General features: G+C 58.2%; 1 protein-coding gene across 1 annotated transcript in view; it reads left to right on the forward strand.

Moving 5' to 3' along the window:
- FGD5 (FYVE, RhoGEF and PH domain containing 5) overlaps positions 1–21067 on the forward strand; it is a gene marked incomplete at its 5' end in the record, with an annotated part of 149024 nt that overhangs the window by 83979 nt on the left and 43978 nt on the right. Inside the window, 1 exon segment of the mRNA XM_079122498.1 lies at positions 14067–14199. Coding sequence (XP_078978624.1) covers positions 14067–14199 — 133 coding nt within the window.

Raw genomic sequence — 21067 nt, forward strand, 5'->3', positions numbered from 1 at the left:
GGACACTCTGGGGTCCCTAAACACGGGAGGAGGGGTGGGCAGGGCTGAGGGGGCTATGGTGCTGGGACAGTTCCGAGGTCTCTTAGGCTGACGCGGTCTGCATTTATCTGATCAGTAGATAATGTCGGAAATTATCCTGGATTGTAGGTTCCTCAGAATATGTCTTTGCTTAATCTGTTGATTAGATCGGCTCATTAAGAGTGCACAAAATCATTTTTATAATAGAGTGAACTTTGTTTTTATGCTGGGGATTGAACCCAGGGGGTACCCTACCCCTGAGACACATCCCCAGCCCTTTTTAACTTTTTATTTTGAAACAGGATCTCACTAAGTGGTTGAGGCTGGCCTCCAACTTGTGATCCTCCTGCCTCAGCCTCCCGAGTCACTGGGAGGTCACGGGCATGTGCCACGCACCCCGCTAGAAGTGAGTGAATTTACAGGAACTGAGATTATCAGATGTCCCAGGATCTGAGGCCCTACAGAGTCAGCCCAGTTTCTTGGGCCTTCCTCGAGTCCTTTCTACCTATCTTCTCTTTGTTCTGTCCCACTCAGGAACACCGCTGCTGTCTTAATGGCCTCACGCACCCACGTGGACTTTTCCAGGGGCTTCTCTGCGCCTGGTCTCCCTCGCTCTCCCAGCAACCCAGTAGGGAGGCAGACAGGGGCTTGGGGCTCCATTTTGTAGAGAAGGAAACTGAAACACAGGAGGGAAGTATTTTTGTCCAAGGTCACAGGATGAGTTCCCAGCGGAGCAGGAGTCTCCCTATGCCCAGCTGGGGGAGGCCCTCCAACTCGTCTATTTTGAAGCTGGAATTGCAGCCCCGTGCATGCGCATCCCCAGGGGCTGCTGCGGGCCGGGAGGGTTCCTCACGCCAGACAAGACCCAGGTTGTGGTGGTCCCATCGAGGGTTCAGAAAACCGAGGCGCAGAAAACTTTGCAAGATGAGATGGTGACGAGGGGTGGATGACCAGGCAGGCTGGTTCCGGAGTCTGGCCTCTGATCTCTGTTCCCGCCTCCAGGCCTCCCCAGGTCAGGGTGCGCCCTGCCCTGCCTCTACAGCATGGGAATGCCGGTCTTGCCACTCCCGCCCCCCACCTGCCTCTCTTGGCCCACCTGCGGGGGTCGGGGTCGGGGAAGGCCTGGGTGAGGAGCGGCCTGCTGGAGCCCGGGCCAGCCATTGTGTGCAGGGCTGGTCAGCCGGCTGGGTGTGGCCCCAGCCCTGCCAGGCCCTCCCCAGGGAGGAAGTGTCGGTGTTTACAGGAAATGCAGGACAAGGCCTGGGAGGTGGGTGGAGGAAGGGCAGCCCCCCACCCTGAGCCCTGAAGAGGAATCTGGGCTCTGGTGGGGCCCAGGGCGGGTGCTCCTCACCCACCTCAAGGAGGAGGCTTTTTTTGTTGTCCTGGAAGAGAAAAATCTGACTTCCCAGACAGTCCTGCCCCTCTCCCACGCCTCTTCCCTCCAAGGGCACACCCCAGATGCCTCGGAGCACCCAGGCGGGCTGGGCCTCTCCTCGCCCTTGGGGCTGTGGAACCTGTTCTGCCTTCTGGTCCTTTCCCTCTGGACCTGGCTCTCCCTGCCTGCTGAATGGGTGCCTTGCTGTGGCCCCAAACGCACAGCAAAGCGGAGCCCACGGCCCAGCTGTGAGAAGCAAGATACAGAAGGGACAGGCCAGTCTGCAGCGGCACACGCCTGTCGTCCCAGCCACTCAGGAGGCTGAGGCAGGAGGATCGCAAGTTGGAGGCCAGCCTCAGGAACTCAGCCAGGCCCTGTCTCAAAATAGAATTAAAAGGATGGGAATGTGGCCCAGTGGTAGAACACCCCTGGGTTCAGTCTCCAGTACTGAAAAAAAAAGAAAAAAAAAAAAAGAAGAAGAAGAAGAAGACCAGCCCCACCCAGTTGCATAACCCCTGGGTTACACATTGGCCTCACCGTGTCACAAAAAGTGTTCCCTGAGAAGTCTGGGGAAATTGAATTTTTGTGGGGGGAAGAGAAGGACCTTGATCTTGTATTTATTTTTACTAAATGCTATTTTGTCCATATTTTTATTGGTGCATTTTAACCATATCTAATAGTTTTCGTGTGTGTTTACCCACATGATATAACAATATGATGTGGTCTTGTCACCCCAGTACCCCCTGCCCTCCCCTCCGCCTCCCCTGGTCTCTTCCGTTTCCAGGAGCGCCTCCCTCTCCCTCTTCTTTGCCTTTTCCCTCTCTCGCTTCCACACGTGAGAGAAAACAGGCGCCATGGCCTTCTGAGTTTGGCTTATTTCACTTAATATAATGTTTTCGAGTTTCTGTCCATTTTCCAGCAAGTAACACAATTCCATTCTTCTTCATGGCTGAATAAAACTCCATTGTGTGTACAGACCGCATTGTCTGATTCATTATTCTGTTGACAGACACCTAGGCTGCTTTTATAATTTGCCTCCTGTAAACCGTGCTGCTATGAATGTGGGTACACATGCGGCGCTCTAGTGTGCTGACTTCTAGTTCTTCCGGATAAATACCAAGTGATTCAGCTGGGTCACGTGGTGGCTCCCTTCCTAGCGGGTATGCCTGTATATTTGTTTGTTTTGTGGTACTGGGGATTGAACCCAAGTGTGCTGTACCCCTGAACCACATCGCCAGCCCTATTTATTTTATTTTTGAGACAGGGTCTCACTAATTTGTCAAGGCTGGCCTCAAACTTGTGATCCTCCTGCCTCGGCCACCAGAGTCCCTGGATTACAGGTGTGCGCCTCCGCATCTGGCTCCCTTCCTAGTCTTCTGAGGAACCTCCACACTGATTTCTGTAGTGGTTGAGTAAAAGTTATTTTCTAAAGGCTGAATAAGAGTTGGAAAGGGAACAACCATTCATCCAGACCATACCAGGTATCAGACACTCTCTTAGCTATTTTTCTAGTTTCATCTTTTAAGAGAAATAGATGTTAGGAGTCGTGGTGCACACCTGGAATCCCAGCTGCTCAGGAGGCTGAGAAAGGAGGATAGCAAGTTGGAGGCCAGCCTCAGCAACTCAGGGAGGCCCTAAGCAACTCAGGGAGACCCTGTCTCTAAATGAAACATAAAAAGGGCTGGGGATGTGACTCGGGGGTTAAGCGCCCCTGGGTTCAATCCCTAGTACTGGAAAAAAACAAATAAAAAGAAGCATCTTTGTTCATCTATAAAATGGGGCTGTTGATGCTCCCAGGACACTGTGGCTGGGAATGGCACCAGGCACCCGGCACAGTGAGCAGAACGCAGGCCTCTGCTTCTCTTGCATCGGGCAGCTGCGCCTGGCTGGCCGGGTCCATGGGGCTGGGGGTGGGTGGGTGGCAGACCACCCCGCGTGGAAACCACAGGCTCCCCGTGTCTCAGCCCCGCAGCCTCAGATGTGGTGCGCGGTTGTGCAATGAGCGCGCCCTCCGCGAATCCCCAGCCACTGCATCCTCTCGGCCACCCCAGGACAGAGCGGCGGGGGCCCCCACCGCCGCTTCCCCTGTGGCCTGGGCTCTTCTGCCTCCTGCCGCAGGGGTCCCGGGAGAGAGGCCTGCACAGCGTTTTCTCCTGCTCTGGGCTGGGGTTCCGCGCTCAGGAACCCGGCTGTGCGGCTCAGATCGCGGATAAGGGGGAGAAAGGCGGTTCCAGCCCCGACCCGCAGCGTCCCCCGGGCCCCAGCAGGAAGCAGACCCGACCCACCTCCTGGAACTTGCAGAGGCCCGTGGTGGGAGGCTGACGGGAGGCCGGTGGATGCACCAGGGGAGGACAGCGACGCTGGGACAGGACCACTGTCCTGCAGCGCTCCTCGGGCGACTGCGCTGGGCCCATCCTGGAGGGCGGGGACGTGCATGGCCAGCTGGAGCGCGTGGAGGGCTGGATCCCCGCTGCAGAGAGTTCAGAGGAGGGGCTCTGGGAAAGTGACCAGGTCGCCAGGGCTCTGACCTCCTAAGCAGGTTAATCTGCAGACCGCTGTGTGGATACACCGGGAGGGGGTGGAGACCGGGTGGGCGGGGCTCGGGACAGCGAGGGAGGGGCGGAGACCCGGTGGGCGGGGCTAGAGGCAGCGAGGGAGGGGGCGGAGACCGGGTGGGCGGGGCTCGGGGCAGCGGGGGAGGGGCGGAGACCGGGTGGGCGGGGCTCGGGGCAGCGAGGGAGGGGCGGAGACCGGGTGGGCGGGGCTCGGGGCTGCGAGCGTCCCGGGGGCGTGTCCTTGGGGACCCTACCCTGTCCTGCGCTCCTCGCCCCTCTCCTCCCGTCCTGGCTGGTGTTAGCCGGCAGCTGCCCTTCACCATGCCCTTCTGCCATGCCGCTTCCGCCAGCCGACCGTGGGCAAGACCCTCTGAAACCACCAGCCAAAGTGAGAAGGCAGAGAACACAGGGGTCCCTTCCCGCGGGGAAGCAGAGGGGCCTCGAATTGGGGTTAGACCCCGGCCGCGCAAAGAGGGGCTGGGCAAGCAGAGGAGAGGGTGGGCAGGATTCCAGAACTTTCAGAAGAGGCCTGGTGATGGGAGGGCGCAGGCCTGGGCCGGTGAGATATTGCTTTGGGTGCATCTGATGAACAGAGATGCCAAAGATGTGGGGAGTCACTGGAACAGAATTCCGATATCATGGAAGGGAGGGTCTCTTATTTTACAGGGGAGGGAGCTCGGGTTCAGAGAGGGAAAGAAACCTACCCAGTGTGTCACAGCAAGCCGGTAACAAGGGTGGGACCAGAAGCCAGGTCTGCAGACATGAAGGAGCTCTGTCTTGATGGCTCCAGCCTGGCCGTTAGCTCAAACTGTAGTAAAATAAAACGACCAGGCATCGCGCTGAGCAGAGCAGCTCATACACCTCATGTGTGTATCGTCTCATCTGATCCTCACGTAAACTCTGGGGGTGTCAATATTGTTATCATCATCTCCACTCTACAGATGAGGAAACTGAGGCAGGGAGGTTAAGTAATTTATCTAGGGTCACTGGGCTGATAAGTAGCAGAACTGAGTCCAACCTCAGTCAGATTCTAAAACTTGTACCCTTGCCCACCATCCTCTGCCATAGTACCAGAGATGGCCAAGACGTTAAGTTCAGCGATTATGTCCAGACCAGGCCCATGAGCCAAGGGTATTGCCCCTGCCAAGGACCAAAAATGCAATGCACTTGCTCTCCTGCCCTGAGCTGGCTATTCATTAGTCAGCTTTCCACCTTTGTAACAAAATACCTGTGAAATTCAATTTATAAAAATAAAAGGTTTATTTCAGCTTACAGTTTTGAAGGTTCCGGTTCATGCAGGGTTGGCCCCATTGCTTCTGGGCTAGTAGGGAAACACAGGATGGAACTGAACTACTCACCTTATGGCCAGGAAGGAAAAAGGGAGAGCTGAAGACTCCCACAGTTGCCTTCGAGGACACACCCCCAAAGACCTAACTTCCTCCCGCTAGGCTCCACCTCTTAAAGGTTCCCTCATCTCCTAATAGCACCACTTGGGGATCAAGTCTTCAACACATGAGCCTTATCGGACAATTATCCAAGGTGTAGAAGGCCGCTTGTATGTCCCAAAACTGGAGCCTGAGACCTCAAGAGTATTTATGAGTTCAGGGCTATGGCTTGTGAATTTTTCTTGTGTATTTCTTCTTTATTACTAGTAGTCTGTCATTGTGTGAGGCTCCCACAGATCTCTTCAAAGTTTTAATTTTAGTTTCCCTAGATCTTGGAACCTCACTTGATTATCTGAAAATAAAGCCTTTCATGGTCAGAGTAGTGTTTTCCTTTCTCTTCTTTGGCTGGGGGAAGATTGGCAGTATTTGCTTGGAGTGGGAGGAGACTGAGCTGGAATCAGGGATAGCAAAATTCTTTGAAAATCCCAAGAAAACCACTTCAAACCCACTTGGATGGCTAAGATGAAAAAGACCAACCATAACCAGTGTTGGCAAGGACACAGAGAAATCAGAGTCCCCGCTGACAGCGCTGGTGGGAATGTGAGACAGCACGGCCACTCACTCAGGAAGACAGACTGGCCGTGCCTCCAGAGTGACCCCGTGACTTAACGGTTCCCGGGTTTCATACCCAGAAGAAACGAAAACACACATCGACACAAAAACTCACCTGCCAGTGTCCTCAGCAGCATTATGCACAAGAGCAAAAACGAGAACCGATCCAGATGTCTGGCCACGATTGAGCAAAACCCAACCTGGTCCGTCCCTAGGGCGGAATATTAGTAAGCCATAAAGAGGAGGGAGAGGCTGATCTGCGCTATAACATGCCGAGTGACAGAAGCCAGCCCCAGAGGCATTGTGTCGCAGGATCCCGTTTACATGATGTCCAGAAAAGACGAGTCCACAGAGACCGAAAGGAGAATAGAAGAGGAGCGGCTGCCAGAGGCGGGTTGGGGGGGCGGGGCTCAGGGAATAGGAGTGACGCAAAGGGCGGGGTGCGGGTTTCCTTTTGGGTGATGAGACTATTCTACAATGACCCCAGGGTTGGCACACCACCCTCCGGAAGGTGCTGAACAGCACCCGCTTGTGCGCTTTCCAAGGCTCCATTGCACGGTCCGCAAATCGCGTCTCTCTTAGGAGGCATAGGGGGACCTTTGACCGGGTCGTGCCAGGTCGCAGAGGAAGGATGAACTGTTGTCTTAGCAGCCCCTCCGAGGAGCCTCGGCCGACCGGGCGGCACGCGTGCTCTGCAGGAGGACAGAGCGCAGGACTCTGCAGACGGGAGCCGGGCCCCGGCCCCGGGCTGCGCACGCGCCGTCTCAGCGCAGCTGCGCGCCAAAGGGGGCTCTGTGCTCCCCGCCGCCTGTCCATGCGGCACCTCCACCTCACAGATGCGATCGCACAGCGCAGACGAGGATGCGCGCGTGCTCACAGTGCCTGGGGAGCCCCCGGCTTCCCCGCTCCTTCCTGCGCGAGGCTGCCCCCGCGCGGTTCCCAGAGGTCCCAGCCGCAGGACAATGGTGTCTGTCTGGGTGGAGAGCTCAGCGTCCCTTCTAGGACGCTGGCACGCGGAAGGGGTCTGTTCTGAGTGGCAAGGAAGCTCCTTGAGAAAGGGGCCGCCCGGGGGAGGATCTGGAGCTGGGGGACTTGGGGAGGGAAGGTGTGAGGTTGGGGACTCTCTGGGTGCGCCTCCTTCCGCTTGCTTCCAGCCCCTTCCAGCTGTTCTGCTAAGTGGGGCGCTGGGTGTCTCCTCCTCTCCCTCCTCCCAGCTCCCAGAGGGCTCAGCCTGAAGCCCCCTCCTCCTCCCCGCTGGGCGGTGGAGCCTCTGAGAGGTCCCAGCCCCGCGGGGAGGAGCCCGCGACATTCCATCTGCAATCTGCCCTGGCTCAAGGCAGGCCAGGACAGCCTCGGGTCCTGAGCCCCTGCTGAGAGGTTCCCCAGGGGGAAGTGTTCCTTTTTAATGAGTTATTAGGCCCTTTTGGCTGAGTTGGGGCTTGTGGCTCCCAAGGAGTGGTACAGAGGATGGAATTTGATGGTCAGAGTTGGACAGTCTGGGACCCATTACAAAGCGTTTGTTTCCCCACGTGGAGGCAGATGGCCTTTTTTATGACTCTGGGCTGCTGGAAAGGACTGGGCTCATTTGGCGGGTCATTTAAGGTAATGAGCTCCGGGCTGCTTTAATTTATGTTCCCTTGAAGCACAAGTAGACACAGCTTGGTGGAAAGTAGTCTGGGGGTTTAGGAGCTGACCCTCCTGCAAGCTCTTCCAGACTGGCTAGAAAGAACCGCCTCCTCCGTGCTGGGCAGTGACCACTTTGACCAACCTGTTTTTATTTAGTTCAACAAGAAATCTACACAACTGTCCCCGACTTACAGATAAAAAACAGAGAGGTCGAGCGATTGTCTCAAGGTCACACAGCGACTCTGCTCTCTCTGATGCCAAAGTTCTCGACTTCTTACTCGCCTCACTTCAGTGAGGCTGTCTGGCCCTCGTGCCTGTTTTACCCAGCACGTGAACTCCCCTGGCAAACTCCTCGGGTGCTGGGATTATATTATCCCCAAGGGACCACAGGCCCAGAATGTCCTGAAAAGCCCTGCATCAGGGTACCAGAGATATAAAGGGGTTTGTGAATCGTGAGGTAGAGATGGGGCGTTTCCTCTGCCTGGTTCTGAACCAGCCCCAGTGTTGGCCAGAGAGCAGATGAGGTGCCAGTTAATGCTAGGGCAGGGTCGTCTGTTTCCCTGATGGCGGACCCCACTGAATGCTGCCAGGCGAGCTGGCATCTAGTGAGCCCCTCCCCGGGCCTCTGCCGAGTGCCTTTGCCACACGACGTTTGCTGCCCTCTGGACAGCCTGTGTGTATCAGTGCACCTGCAGTGCCCTGGCCCCGGGTTACACGGGGGCACGTGCAGGCACGGAGGGCGTGTGGCTGGCTGAGGGGGAGCCCGTGCTCCCTCCAGGCAGACTGACCTGGGCCACCCCTGGCCGGCTCTTTGCACTGTCTTCTCTGAGGCCAGGGAGAGAAGTCTGGTCATCTCCGAGTCTTCCTGTGTCAGCGCCACGAAGTAGGTGCCCATCCTCCAGTGTTGACTGAGGGAGGGAGGGAGGGGAAGATGCTTGGTGTGGCCACGGATGAAAGGGAAGGTGGCCAGTGGCAGGTGGATGGATAGTGTGCAGGGGGATGACGGGGATGGGCAGCTGGCTGGATGGGTGGGTGGACAGATGGATGGACAGATGGATGGATGGATGGGTGGGTGGATGGATGGGTAGATGGGTGGATGGATGGATGGGTGGATGGATGGGTGGACGGATGGATGGACAGATGGATGGATGGATGGGTGGATGGATGGATGGGTAGATGGGTGGATGGATGGATGGGTGGATGGATGGGTCAGTGGATGGGTGGATGGATGGATGGGTGGATGGATGGATGGGTGGATGGGTGGATGAATGGATGGATGGGTGGATGGATGGGTCGGTGGATGGGTGGATGGATGGATGGGTTGGTGGATGGGTGGATGGATGGATGGGTGGGTGGATGGATGGGTCAGTGGATGGGTGGATGGATGGGTGGATGGATGGGTCAGCGGATGGGTGGATGGATGGGTGGATGGATGGGTCGGTGGATGGGTGGATGGATGGGTTGGTGGATGGATGGATGGATGGATGGATGGAAGGATGGATCAGTGGATGGGTGGATGGATGGGTCAGTGGATGGGTGGATGGATGGGTTGGTGGATGGATGGATGGATGGGTGGATGGGTGGATGAATGGATGGATGGGTGGATGGATGGGTCGGTGGATGGGTGGATGGATGGATGGATGGATGGGTTGGTGGATGGGTGGATGGATGGATGAGTGGGTGGATGGATGGGTCAGTGGATGGGTGGATGGATGGGTGGATGGATGGGTCAGCGGATGGGTGGATGGATGGGTGGATGGATGGGTCGGTGGATGGGTGGATGGATGGGTTGGTGGATGGATGGATGGATGGAAGGATGGATCAGTGGATGGGTGGATGGATGGGTCAGTGGATGGGTGGATGGATGGGTTGGTGGATGGATGGATGGATGGGTGGATGGATGGGTCAGTGGATGGGTGGATGGGTGGATGGATGGGTCAGTGGATGGATGGGTGGGTGGGTGGATGGATGAATGGATAGATGGATGGATGGGTGGATGGATGGGTTGGTGGATGGATGGATGGGTGGGGGGATGAATGCGTGGATGGATGGATGGGTGGATGGGTGGATGGGTGGGGGGATGATGGATGGAGCCAATAAATGGTTGAGTGAGTGTTTAGCTGTGTGAGTGGATGGGTAGGTGGTGGCGTTGGAGGTGTCCTCATATGTGACGTCAGTGTGCTCAAGGAGTCCGTCTGGAGACAGGCCCTCCCTCAGTCACGATCACTGTTGGTTGACTAGAGAAGCCGTGGCGCTCTCTGTGCTGGCTGGTCACTGGCCTCCGGCGCCTAGAGCAGAGTCTGGAGCACAGAGGCTTCTTAGTAGGAAATTTTTTGATTGAAAGAAAAACCAAACAGGCAGGTACCAGGCAGACCCAAATCCAGAGCCTGGCAGGCTTCCTGGGACCATCGCTGAGTAGAGGATCCGTCCCAGATGTCTGTGTGCGGACTGGGGAGATGGAGGCCGTGGGCGTGTGCTGGGCAGTTGCCCCGAGGACAGAGGTTCTGCCAGGGTCGGTGAGAGGACGTGGGAAATTGTGGAGGGAACTTTTATGTGTGTATGTATTTTTTTTTTTTTTTTTGGGTGCTGGGGATGGTACCCAGGGCCTTGTGCATGCCAGCCAAGAGCTCTACCACTGAGCTATGCCCCCAGCTCAAGAAAACATTTCCCAAAGGCGTCACCTTGCCCTGCATTTGAAGATCCGTCTGGTGGCAATGACCAAGGTCTGCAGCAGCAGCTATATTGACGCTTGTGGTCTTAGTATTGACATGTTCTATTAGTTCATTTAACTGATGGCTTCTGTCCAAGATCAAGGTCATTACCTACATTTTCATTGACTCTGCGAAGGCAAGGGATCAGACACGCATTTCTGTGCTGTAAAAGCAATTTTTTTTTCTTTGCACAGTACTGGGGGTTGAACCTGGGCATACTCTACCACGGAGCCACATCCCCAGCCCTTTCCATTTTTGCTTTTGAGAGATAGTCTCACAAAGCTGCTTAGGGCCTCACTAAGTTGCCCAGGCTGGTCTTGAACTTGTGATTCTCCAGCCTCAGCCTCCCAAGTTGCTGGCATTCTAGGCATGCACCACTGCAACAGCCGTAAAGACCTTTTATTGGCAATTTATCCTCATGTGTTCTGCTCATAGTCTCTAAGTGCCAGAGTGACATAAATGAGCACGCCTGAGCCCTTGCCCTGGACCTCTGTTTTCATGATCTTTCTAGAAAACAGAAGCAGGATGTATAACCGTAAGTGGGCCATCACACGGGCCACACTTCTGACTTTAGCTGAGGTCTGGGGAAAGACAGATTGTCGCTGGAGCAGGAGTGACCAGGTTTATGTGTGTTATCTGTGAGGTCTGTGCATGTCCAGTGGTCAGCAGGATGATTTTAGTAGCAGGCTATCACGATTTCATAATTATGTATTTTGAAGTGTTACAATAATACACAGTGTGGCTGCACAGGTATTATGCCTTAGCGTGAGGCCAGAGTAGGTAGTAAATGTTAAAAAATGAGTCAATCTGAAGAGAACAGAGAAGTTGCTGGGTGCACGCCTATAATTGCAGCGACTCCGGAGGCCGTGGCGGGAGGCTCACAGGTTAGAGGCCAGCCTCGACAACTTAGTGAGACCCTGTCTCAAAATAAAAGGGATGTGGCTCAGTGGTAGAGCACCCCTGGGTTCAATCTCTAGTGCCAAAAATGAAAGAAAGAAAAAGGTGAGGGGGATAGGGAGGAAGGAAGGGGAGAGGGAGGAAAATAACAGCTGTAGGTAGCAAGGCCGCGCTGGTAACTGAGGAGTGACTCGGGCTTGGGAAGCACACTCACAAGGGACAGAGGAGTAGGGAGCCAGCGTGTGTTCAGCACCGTTCTGAGCTGTTTGCTTTATTTACTGTTGACATCAATTAGTGTTTTGTGCTATTCTCCAGTTGAGCGCTGCCCACAGCCCCGTGAGCTGGCACGGCTGAGGCTCGGCGAGGTTAAACGCAGCCAGTCCCTGGCCAGCCAGACAGCCTCAGCTCCAGCCTGAGCTCTCCCCTCTGCACTTCCCTGACTCGCAAAAATAAAATGGCCGGTGTGGCCGCACAGCCGGGTAACCCAGCAACTCGGGAGGCTGAGGCAGGAGGATCACACGTTGGAGGCCAGCCTCAGCGACTTACTAAGAACCTGTCGCAAAAGTTTTTTTTTAAAAGGCTGGAGGTATAGCACCAGTACCAGTGGTAGAGCACCAGTACCACAAAATAAGTCAGTACTTACAATAAAGGAACTCACAGAAAGCCAAGCAAAGCCATCCCTGCCGCGGCACCTGGAGACTCAAGTCCAACGCCTCAATGGACTCCAACCTGCCTTGGTGTTCAATGGGATCATTGCATCGTCTGAGGCGAAGTGGATTGGTCCAGATGTGCTGTGTGACCTTGAGCAAACCCCTTCCCCTCTCTGGGGGTTTGGCTATCATGGGTACTCTCCCCCCGGGTCACTGGGTGTCACTCCCAGCTCTGCTGCTCTGCTCTTTGAAAACCACCCCTCCCCCGCTTGGCTTGAGGCAGAGCCCCCTGGGTTCTGTGATGGGCACTTGTCGCGGTGGCCTGGACCACAGAGGCTGTGACAGGGAGACACCAGGGGCGGGTTGGGGTTGAGCGCCCCCTAGCGGCCGTGCTGGGCAGTGCGCAGGCTTGCTGTCTACGAGGAGGTGTGGCCCCGACCCTTTGCTCTCGGGAAGGTGCCGCACGCACCTTCTTTTCCAGGGCTGCGGTTGGTGGCTCCAGGCCTCACCGAGGCCGGTGATCCTGGACAGAGCGCAGGGGGCCCCTGCTGGGGCCTGGTGTGGCCGTCCCCGCAGAGGGAGGGTGGCTCGGCTCCCTGCCTCACGCTGGATGAACCAAAAACTGACCCCGGGGCTCCGGTGGTCCAGGAGGCCGGGTCCTGCATGGCGCTGAGCCCCGCAGAGCAGCGGAGGTGACCTTCGGGCTGGGACTGGCTCCTGGGGGGACAATGCCCCCAGCATGGTGCCGTGATGGCAGCAGGGCAGGGAGGTCCTGGGAGAGGCGGTTCCAGGGGACTCAGCACACGCCCGGGGTCTATCTGCACGCAACTGGCCGCACCTGGCGGCAGGTAGGTGCTGAGCTTGGGGCAAGATATGTTTGTCTGCGCTCATGGTTAGAAAGAAAAGGACAAAAACGTCAGGGATTTTTTGTGTGTTTGTTTCGTTTTTAAGGAGAGCAGGGCACTGCAGTGCACGCCTGTAAGCCCAGTGCCTTGGAGGCTGAGACAGGAGGATCGCAAGTTCAAGGCCAGCCTCAGCCACTTAGCAAGGCCCTGAGCAACTCAGTGAGACCCTGTCTCTAAATAAAATACAAAATAGGGCTGGGGAGGTGGCTCAGTGGCTGAGCGTCCCTGAGTTCAATCCCCACTAGTCCCCACCCCAAAGAATAAGAAGAATGAGGTGTGACCCCAGGGGAGGTCATTGGGTACCGGGTTGGGTTGCCGCTGGGCCTGGAGTCTGCACACAAAGGCACAAGCCCACTCCCACCCCACGACGTCAGTGGGAGCCCAGGCAGGGACAGGCCCCGCCTCCTCAGGCAGGAACAGGCCACGCCTCCTCACAGGCCAGCTTGTCCCCAGCCTGTCCCCCTTCGTGGGGAATGCCCATAATCGCAGGTTCTTGGGAGGCTGAGGCCAGAGGATGGCAAATTCAGCGAGACCCTGTCTCAAAATTTTAAAAATGAAGAGGGCTGGGGAGGTGGAGAGAGGGGATTCAGGATGTCCAGGTGCCTGGATTTTGAGCATAAAGAGAAGTCTGGTGAGAAGTAGTCCAGGGCCACGTTGCCAGGGGTAAGAGGGAGCCACTGAGGGTCTTTGAGCAGGAGTGGAGCCCCATCTCTACTGTAGAACAATCACTGTGCTGCATGGAGAGGAGGCTGGGGAGGGAGGCTGCGGTAATGGGGCCAGAGCTTCTAATGTGGAGGTCGCAATCTGATTGTGGATGGGGCATTCACTCTTGAGGACAGGGACCATATTTGCTCATTCACTGCCTAGTCTGTGTCCAGCATAAAGCCATCCATCCATCAATATATTATTGAAGGCACGTATTAATCATTGAATTAATTCATGACGATGTCTGCATAATAGTCTCAGTTATGTAGCTGTGACGCTACCACCTGGTCATAAACTGTGATTATCACAGGATCTGCCAGGAAGGTGAGCCCACAATCATTTTATTTGGACCTTCCCTCTGCCTCAAAGGCTGCCTAGTCCCTCATAGTGGTGTGGTCCTGTCTTAGACAGCTTGTGCAAAGGTACTGGGGCAGCAGTGAGCCCAAGATGTTCAAGGCACTAAAAAGAGGCCATCCTGGCTCCAAGCAGGATAGGGAAGTTTGCACTGGGTGTTCCTGAGTTCTGGCCCCGTGGGGGACACGAAGCTTGGTGTACAGAGCCGGGCATCGATTGCGCCCCTGGCTGGTCCTTCTCTGCGGCTCTAACCCTCTGCCCTGCTCCTTCCAGCGCCTACACGGAGCCCTACAAGGTGTGTCCCATCTCGACGGCGACCCCCAAAGACGACCTCACGTCGGATGAGGAGCAGGGAAGCTCGGAGGAGGAGGACGGCCCTCCGAGAGACCCCAGCCTCACCCACAAGGTAGGGGACACCCCAGGCGAGGAGCCTGGGCACCTGAGATGTGACGGCAGAGAGAGGGGGGCTGGGGGTGCGGCTCCATGGAGAAGCGCCCCCCATTCAACCCCGGGTCCCGAAAGTAAGAAAGCAATAATAGGCGCATGGCTGCCGGGCCTGCCTGGGGAGTCCCCAAGGGGTCCTGGGATCGAATCAAGGCCAACCGATCCTGCTGACCCCAGGGCTCTGGGCCTCGGTTTCCACATCTGTGACGTGGGACTCGTGGGGTGAAGGGTGTTGTGGACATGAGTGACTTTATTAGCTGAAAGCAGAGTTGGAACGGAAGCTGGTCTCCCCTGGTCCCGCGGCAGTGCCGGCAGGTGGTGGGTGTGACAGACGGGTGTGTCCGTCTGGGGCAAGTCAGGCTCGGCCAGCGGGTGCATCCGTGCTGATGGGAGTACGTGCCGTTGGGCATTCCTGCCGAGTGTGAGCTGGACGCAGGGCAAGCCTGTCGTCCTAGCAGCTCAGGAGGCTGAGGCAGGAGGACAGCAAGTTGGAGGCCAGCCTCAGCAACTCAGCAAGACCCCGTGCCAACACTAAAGATGGCAAGGGCTGGGGGCGAGGCTCAGCGGTAGACCACCCCCTAGCATGAGTGAGGTCCTGGGTTCCCTCCCCAGCACTGCCCACGAGGGACCAGCGGGGTCTGTCCTGCTCAGGACCATTGTGAAAATCTGAAGTTTCCTGGACAGTGATGGTCACCTGGGCCCACCTCCCTGCCTCCAGGTCTCCAGTCCACTGCTCGAACCCTGGAAAGAGCAAGGGACAGGGGGCTGGCGGGAGGGACCAGAGAGGCTCAGGCCCGCTTGGCCAGGTGCCCTTGGTCTCCCTGTCTGAGAAGTGGACATCGCTGTGACGATACCTGCTCCAGAACGATTAGGACAGCGAGTGGGTCCAAGGAGACTCGGACGGTGCCCGCCACACAGCAGGAAGAGCAAGGCAGCCTGGGGCCGGGCTGGACGGCAGTCTGCCCAGCGACAATCCCGGGGTCACAGGCCCGAGGATGCGCAGGGATCCCTTCTGTGTTCGGCAGGGGGTCTAGCCAGGGGCTGGCAGCTGAGGCGGCTGGGGTGGGACCCAGTCAGAGCCAGGAACAGGCCTCTTGTATTGGCGGTGGGTTTCCTCTCCGGGGCCCAGATGCTCATCGGCCAGTGGAATCGAGCATCCCTGTCCTTCCACCTGCCTGCCTGTCTGTCTGCCTGTCCATCTTTCTTTTGATTGAACTCAGAGGTGCTTAATCCCTGAGCCACATCCCCAGCCTTTTTTATATTTTATTTAGAGACAGGGCCTCGCTGAAGTGCTGAGGCTGGCCTTCAACTTTTGATCCTCCTGCCTCGGCCTCCCAAGTCTCGAGGATGATGTGTGCGCGCCTCCGCTCCCAGCCGCCCATCTAGCTCTATGAGGCTTGCGCTATCGGCCAAAGCAGAAATCACCTTCCAAAACGTTGTCCTTGCACAAAGCCTGCTCTGCCAGATTGTCCTGGTGGCCTGTCAGAGCATCGCTCACCCCCAGGCCTGCGCCCTCACAGAGCCAGAGCTGTGTGTGTCCTTCCAGGGCTTCTCCTCTGCTGTCTCCTACGTAGACCATTAGGAGTGGGGTCCTTGTGGGGTTGACACTTCTACAGGAACCATCAGACTGTGGGAAACCTGGGGAGACTTGCTTGGTTTAATGGCACCTGAACATTCTCCCGTGCTGGGTCGCATCTGGGGGCTGTGCTGACGTTCCTCCCCCGTAGCAGGAGCATAGCTCAGTGGAAGTGCCCTCGCCTGGCGTGTGTGAGGTCCTGGCTCTTGGCTTCCATTCTTAGTGCTGGAAAAAGAAATATTCTAGGGTTGATCCCAAGCAGGACCCCGTGACATCTCCGCATCTGCCTCCGTGCTACCCCTGCGAGGGCGCGCAGCTTGCTCCAGAGCAGCTCCGCCTGCCATCGTTCCCAGGGCCGGAGCCACCGTGAAGGTGGGCGGGACGCTTCCCCTGGGCCTTTGCACAGGAGGACTGCTGGGGCGGCAGTTGGGGAAGGCTCACTGGCTTATTCTTTTGGCTGGGGACTTGGATGTCTCTGAAGGGTGAAGACACCCCCCCCCCCCACACACACACACACACACGCTGTGCCTTAGTCACGTGATGTGGGACGTGGAAGCTGGATTTCCCATCTCCAACCTCCTTGCAGGAACCGATTCACAATAGATGGGAGCAGCTGGTGGGGTCGCCCCCTGGGACCTGGGGAAGCTCTTTGGGGGGGCGAGGAGGGTGAGCCCCGCCTTCCTGGACGTTTCAGGGCCGCCAAGTCAGGAGGGAGAGGTTTCTGGAGCCAAGCAGGAGGCTGCGTCCAGCCGGTCCTCCCCCGTGTCCGACCTCGCCCTCTCTCCCACTCAGAGGCACAAAGGGTGGGGGTTGAAGGAACGAGGGAGGGAGGGGAGAATAAAAGGCAAAGAGCTTAAAATAGCTCGGGTGGGGAAAGGAGACTCAGGGGCTGGCGGCACTCACGGGCACTGTCCAGCCAAACACCGGCTCCCCCAGCGGGGGCGGCCGAGACTGGCCCCTCGCGGGCTCCTCCTCCCGTTTCCTGACGCCACGCCCCTCCCCGCCAGCCTGGGCCCCCAGCCCCTGCAGCCTGGCCTCGCCCACCTGCCCCGCTTGCAGGGTCCACCCCAAAGCCCAGAGACCCCTGGCCCGCCTCTCGGGTCCTCTGTCCCTTCGCACACCTGACTCACGTGGCCTAGGGTCCTGTCGAAAGGCCGAGCGACGCTCCCGAGTGGACAGACCACCTTCTGCTTCTCCGTTGAGCACCGAGGACGCCCGGTGGCTTTCCAGCCCAACCTGGTGCGGAAGGCGCCGGCACCCTCGGATCCCTCCATTCCTGATTCTCTTCTGAAGCCCCCAGCCCCTCCGCCTTTCTGCATTCCGCTCGCCTGGGCAGCAGGGTCGCGCCGGCCTCAACCACCGGGGCAGGTCGCAGCGAGCGCCAGGGAGGAGGCGGTGAAGCTCTAGGGACCTGGCGATGCAGAGGCCGGCGGAGGCTGGGTGGAGGCGGGGGTGAGCCCGGAGCCTGGAAGGCCAGTGTGGCGGAGCCTCATGGGCTGGAGTCACAGTCCCCGCTGCCCCACCTCCCGGGCTCTGCAGGGCCGCCTGCCCCGGGGATCCTCGCCACCACCTGCACGCAGGCCTCCCATCTCGCTCAGTCCCAAGCCTCAGCTCTAGAGCTCCCCCTCTCGGGTCCTTCTCAGGAACCCCGAAGACAAACCCAGCACAACCCCCAAGCTGAGCTCTGAGCTCCCCCCACCCCCCCCCCCAGCTTTCTTCTCCTTTTGTATCTGCCTTTCCGTTATTGGCACCTGATTTTAAGGATCTGGTTTTTTATTTTTCCCCCTTGAAAACCCACTCCAGGGCCTTTGCACTTGACATTTCCTCCACCCAAAGCACAGAGCCTGCCCTTTGCATGGCTGGCTGCAGGACACAAGTTAAATGTCACCTGCCCAGGCAGGGCTTCCTTGCAGAGAGGTCTCCTGACAATGCTTGGTCGTGTGTTTCCTTCTACTCTTATTTCCCTGATTACTGGCATATTTGCCCACTTTCCAGCACAGGCGCCGTGTTAGTCCCATTCACAGGTGCAGCCTCGCTAGCCGGCACAAGGAGAAAAGCCTTCAGTCGGTACCTTCCCACAAACTCAGTAAACGGATGCATTAGACTCCGTCCCTGCCCTTAAGTAAGGACATCAAACGTAAACTCGTGACTGTTGAACGCAACCGAGTCGCGGGCCTCGTCCCACCTCACGTCCTCTGCGCGGCCAGCGGCCCAGCCTGGCTCTGACCTGCATCTTCTCCCATCCCTGGTGCTGCTGGTTCCTGGCTCCCTGGTGACCGTGCGGAGGGACGAGGGACACTTCTGGGTGGTCTGTGCCAGGGGAGGGGTGCCGACAAGTAGAGCCCAGGGGGAAGGCATCCGGGACACCTGTGTGTCGCCCATACCTGCTTCAAAATCCCTGGGGGCTGGAGCTGCACGTGAAGACGCGGGGATCCCCTGTCCTTCCAAGAGGTCGTTCTGGGGCCCGGTTTCCTCTCTGCTTAGTCCAGCCCCATGCCCGGCCCCGGGTGTGTGGCACCCGCTGGTTTCCTAGCAGTCCCTCCAGATGCGCCACAGCCTCGCTGCTCATGCCCCCCGGGGTGGATCCGCAGCACCAAGGGCACCTGGGCACTTGCAGGTCCCGGTCAGGATCTGCACGCACATCACAAGGATCCCCGCAGGTCTCCACATACGAGCTCCGATCCGCCTACTGGTGTCCGGTCTGTAGTGTGCATCACACGCCTTCAGCTCTGGGGGATGCCGGGAAAGACACTAAGAGAGTCCCCCAACCTCTGGGGAGTTGGAGAACAGAGTCAGCCCCCAGGATGCCCTTTGCATGTCGCCGTGTGTGTTCTGGGTACTTCTCCGAATGCTCTGTCTCACCCCCGACCACAAACTGAGGCTGTGGCGGGTGGGACGGGTTGGCTCTGGGGACACCCAGAGTGCCCAGCTGTATGAGCTGAACCCAAGCCAGAGGGGTCCACGTGCTGGGAATCACGCCAGGCGGGGGCTTCCTGGAGGAGCGGCCCAGCCCTCCTTGGAGGATAGGAGCGCTTAGGCGGGAGGGAGGCGGAGGGTCTGCACAGCAGGGTCAGGCAGGACAGAGGGTGCTGTCCAGGCCCTGGCTGGCCTTTTGAAGGCATGGCTGGATCTTTCTCAGACCAAAGGGGCAGGTGGGGCAGGAGATGGGGAGCTGAATGTAACCACGATCTCAGCCTCTCTTGGATTCTCGGGCATTCAGAGGTCATTTTGTTGGTGATTGTGGTCAGGCCCATGTCTGCCCTCTTGGTGACCTTCCCCGGCCAAATGGGCAGGAACACGTGAGATCCGCGCCATGCGGCGGAACACCGATCTGCCTTTGAAGAGCATTCGTGACGACGTGGATGGACAGGAGGACCTCAGGCCAGGAAGCCAGGCACAGAGGGGGATGCTGTGCTGGTCCACTCACAGGCAGCTTCTAGAACGGTCCAGCCCACAGAGGCTGAGCGTGGGACGGTGACGGCGGGGGCTTGCTGGTGGCAGGGGGCCGTGCAGAGCCTCATTCGTGCTGGGAGGAAGACCCCAGCTCCCCCGGGCCGCCCAGGGCTTCAGCTGCTCCCAGGCCAAGTCAGGAGAGGCAGTCGGGTGTCCATGGCCCGGCCTGTGCTGCTGCCAGGCCCCAAGATCTTCTCCGAGGTGAAAAGCTTTTCAGGTCACCTGGCCACCTGTCACCCACCTGTCCACCAGCCTGTCTCCAGGAGTAGTGGGTGCTGGGGAGGCCGGAGCCTCTCCCTGGTGGCCTCTCCTTCCTTCCCGCATCCTCGGCGGATGCCGCCTCCCCCTCAGTGTCCTCTGTCCCCTCCATGTGGTCACCAGGACCCTGGTGACAGCTGGCATGATGGATGAGCTGCCTGTCCCCGAGCTCCCACCTCTGAATCCTGCGGCTGTCCTGGGAGGCGGGGCTGGAGGCCCTGACCCATCTGCATCTCAAGGGGAGGGACCCATCTGCCTGTGGAGCCTGGTGCCCCCACATCCGGCCACCCGAGCGAGCGCATTCCCATCTCCAGGTGTGACCCCAGCATGTGGCCCGGGCCCCACCCCCGACCCTGGACCCACCAAAGCCTCCTCAAGACTCCCCAGGGCATCCCTCCTGCCTCCGGGATCTGGGTTTTGCTCTGGGGGAGCCGCCTGGCTGAGGAGGCCGGCTGGTGGGGGTCGTGGGCGGGGTGCCCTCCTCAGGCTTGGCGTGTGATCTCGAGGCACCCGGTGAAGCCGTCAGGCATCCTGGGCACCGAACCACCTGAGCCGGGAGAGACGCCCAGGCCGGGGAATGGTTCGCCTGAAATAACCCAGATCGGAGGCCTCTGCGTCCTGGGGGGTCGGAGGAGGCGACTAGCAGCAGCCTGGAGGGAGGCCAGGTCCCAGGGCCCCTCCTCCTGCAGAGGCTCGAGTGAGGGCAGGAGGAAGCCACGGTGGGGCAGGGCAGGTGGAGGCCTGGCGCTCTTGGCCAGCCAAGGGCCGGGCTCAGTCAGCGTGCAGGGAGGGAGGCAGGAGGCCCAGAGGTCACCACGAGTCACCTGAGGAGGAGGAGAGGCTGGGGCGGCAGATCCGGTGGCCAGGTGTGAACGGAGGGCGGGATTGGGCCAGACACCAGGCCTCAGAAGGGACTGTATGAGGAGGAGCTGGAGGAGGCAGGAGAGAAAAGAGGCCCAAGGGGAGGTAGGAGGCAGGAGGCAGGAGGCCCAAGGCCCAAGGGGAGGACACGGCTCCTTTCTCTTCCGTGGGACAGAACACTGAGGAGGAGGATCATGGGGCCTGACACGCCTGGGTCCATCAGAGGGACAGGCCTCCAGCCGGGGCTTCCCTGGCCTGTCCCCTGGCTCATCACCCCTCCATAATTCCATACTCCAACTCTGTCCTCACTCCAGGCCACTGTTGCGTGGTGACTTCAGAGACAGCAGCTCACAAGTTTTATCCTCAGACCTGTCTTTCCTCTTCAAAACAATTGAGGGCCCCAAAGAGTTTTTGTCGTGAGAAGTCATATCCTGTCAACACTTACCACATTAGCAAGTAGATCTGAGAGCTGGACACAGTGGCGCATGCCTATAATCATCCCAGTGGCTCAGGAGGCTGAGGTAGGAGGATCACAGGTCAGAGGCCAGCCTCAGCAACTTGGTGAGGCCCTAAGCAATTTAGGGAGACCCTGTCTCTAAAAATATTAAAAGGGCTGGGGATGTGGCTCAGCGGTTAAGCACCCCTGTGTCTAATCCCTAGTCCAAAAAAAAAAAGTAGATCT

This window comes from Sciurus vulgaris (genome assembly GCF_902686455.1).
Source record: "Sciurus vulgaris genome assembly, chromosome: 19".
In the NCBI taxonomy this organism is placed as follows: Eukaryota; Metazoa; Chordata; class Mammalia; order Rodentia; family Sciuridae; genus Sciurus; species Sciurus vulgaris.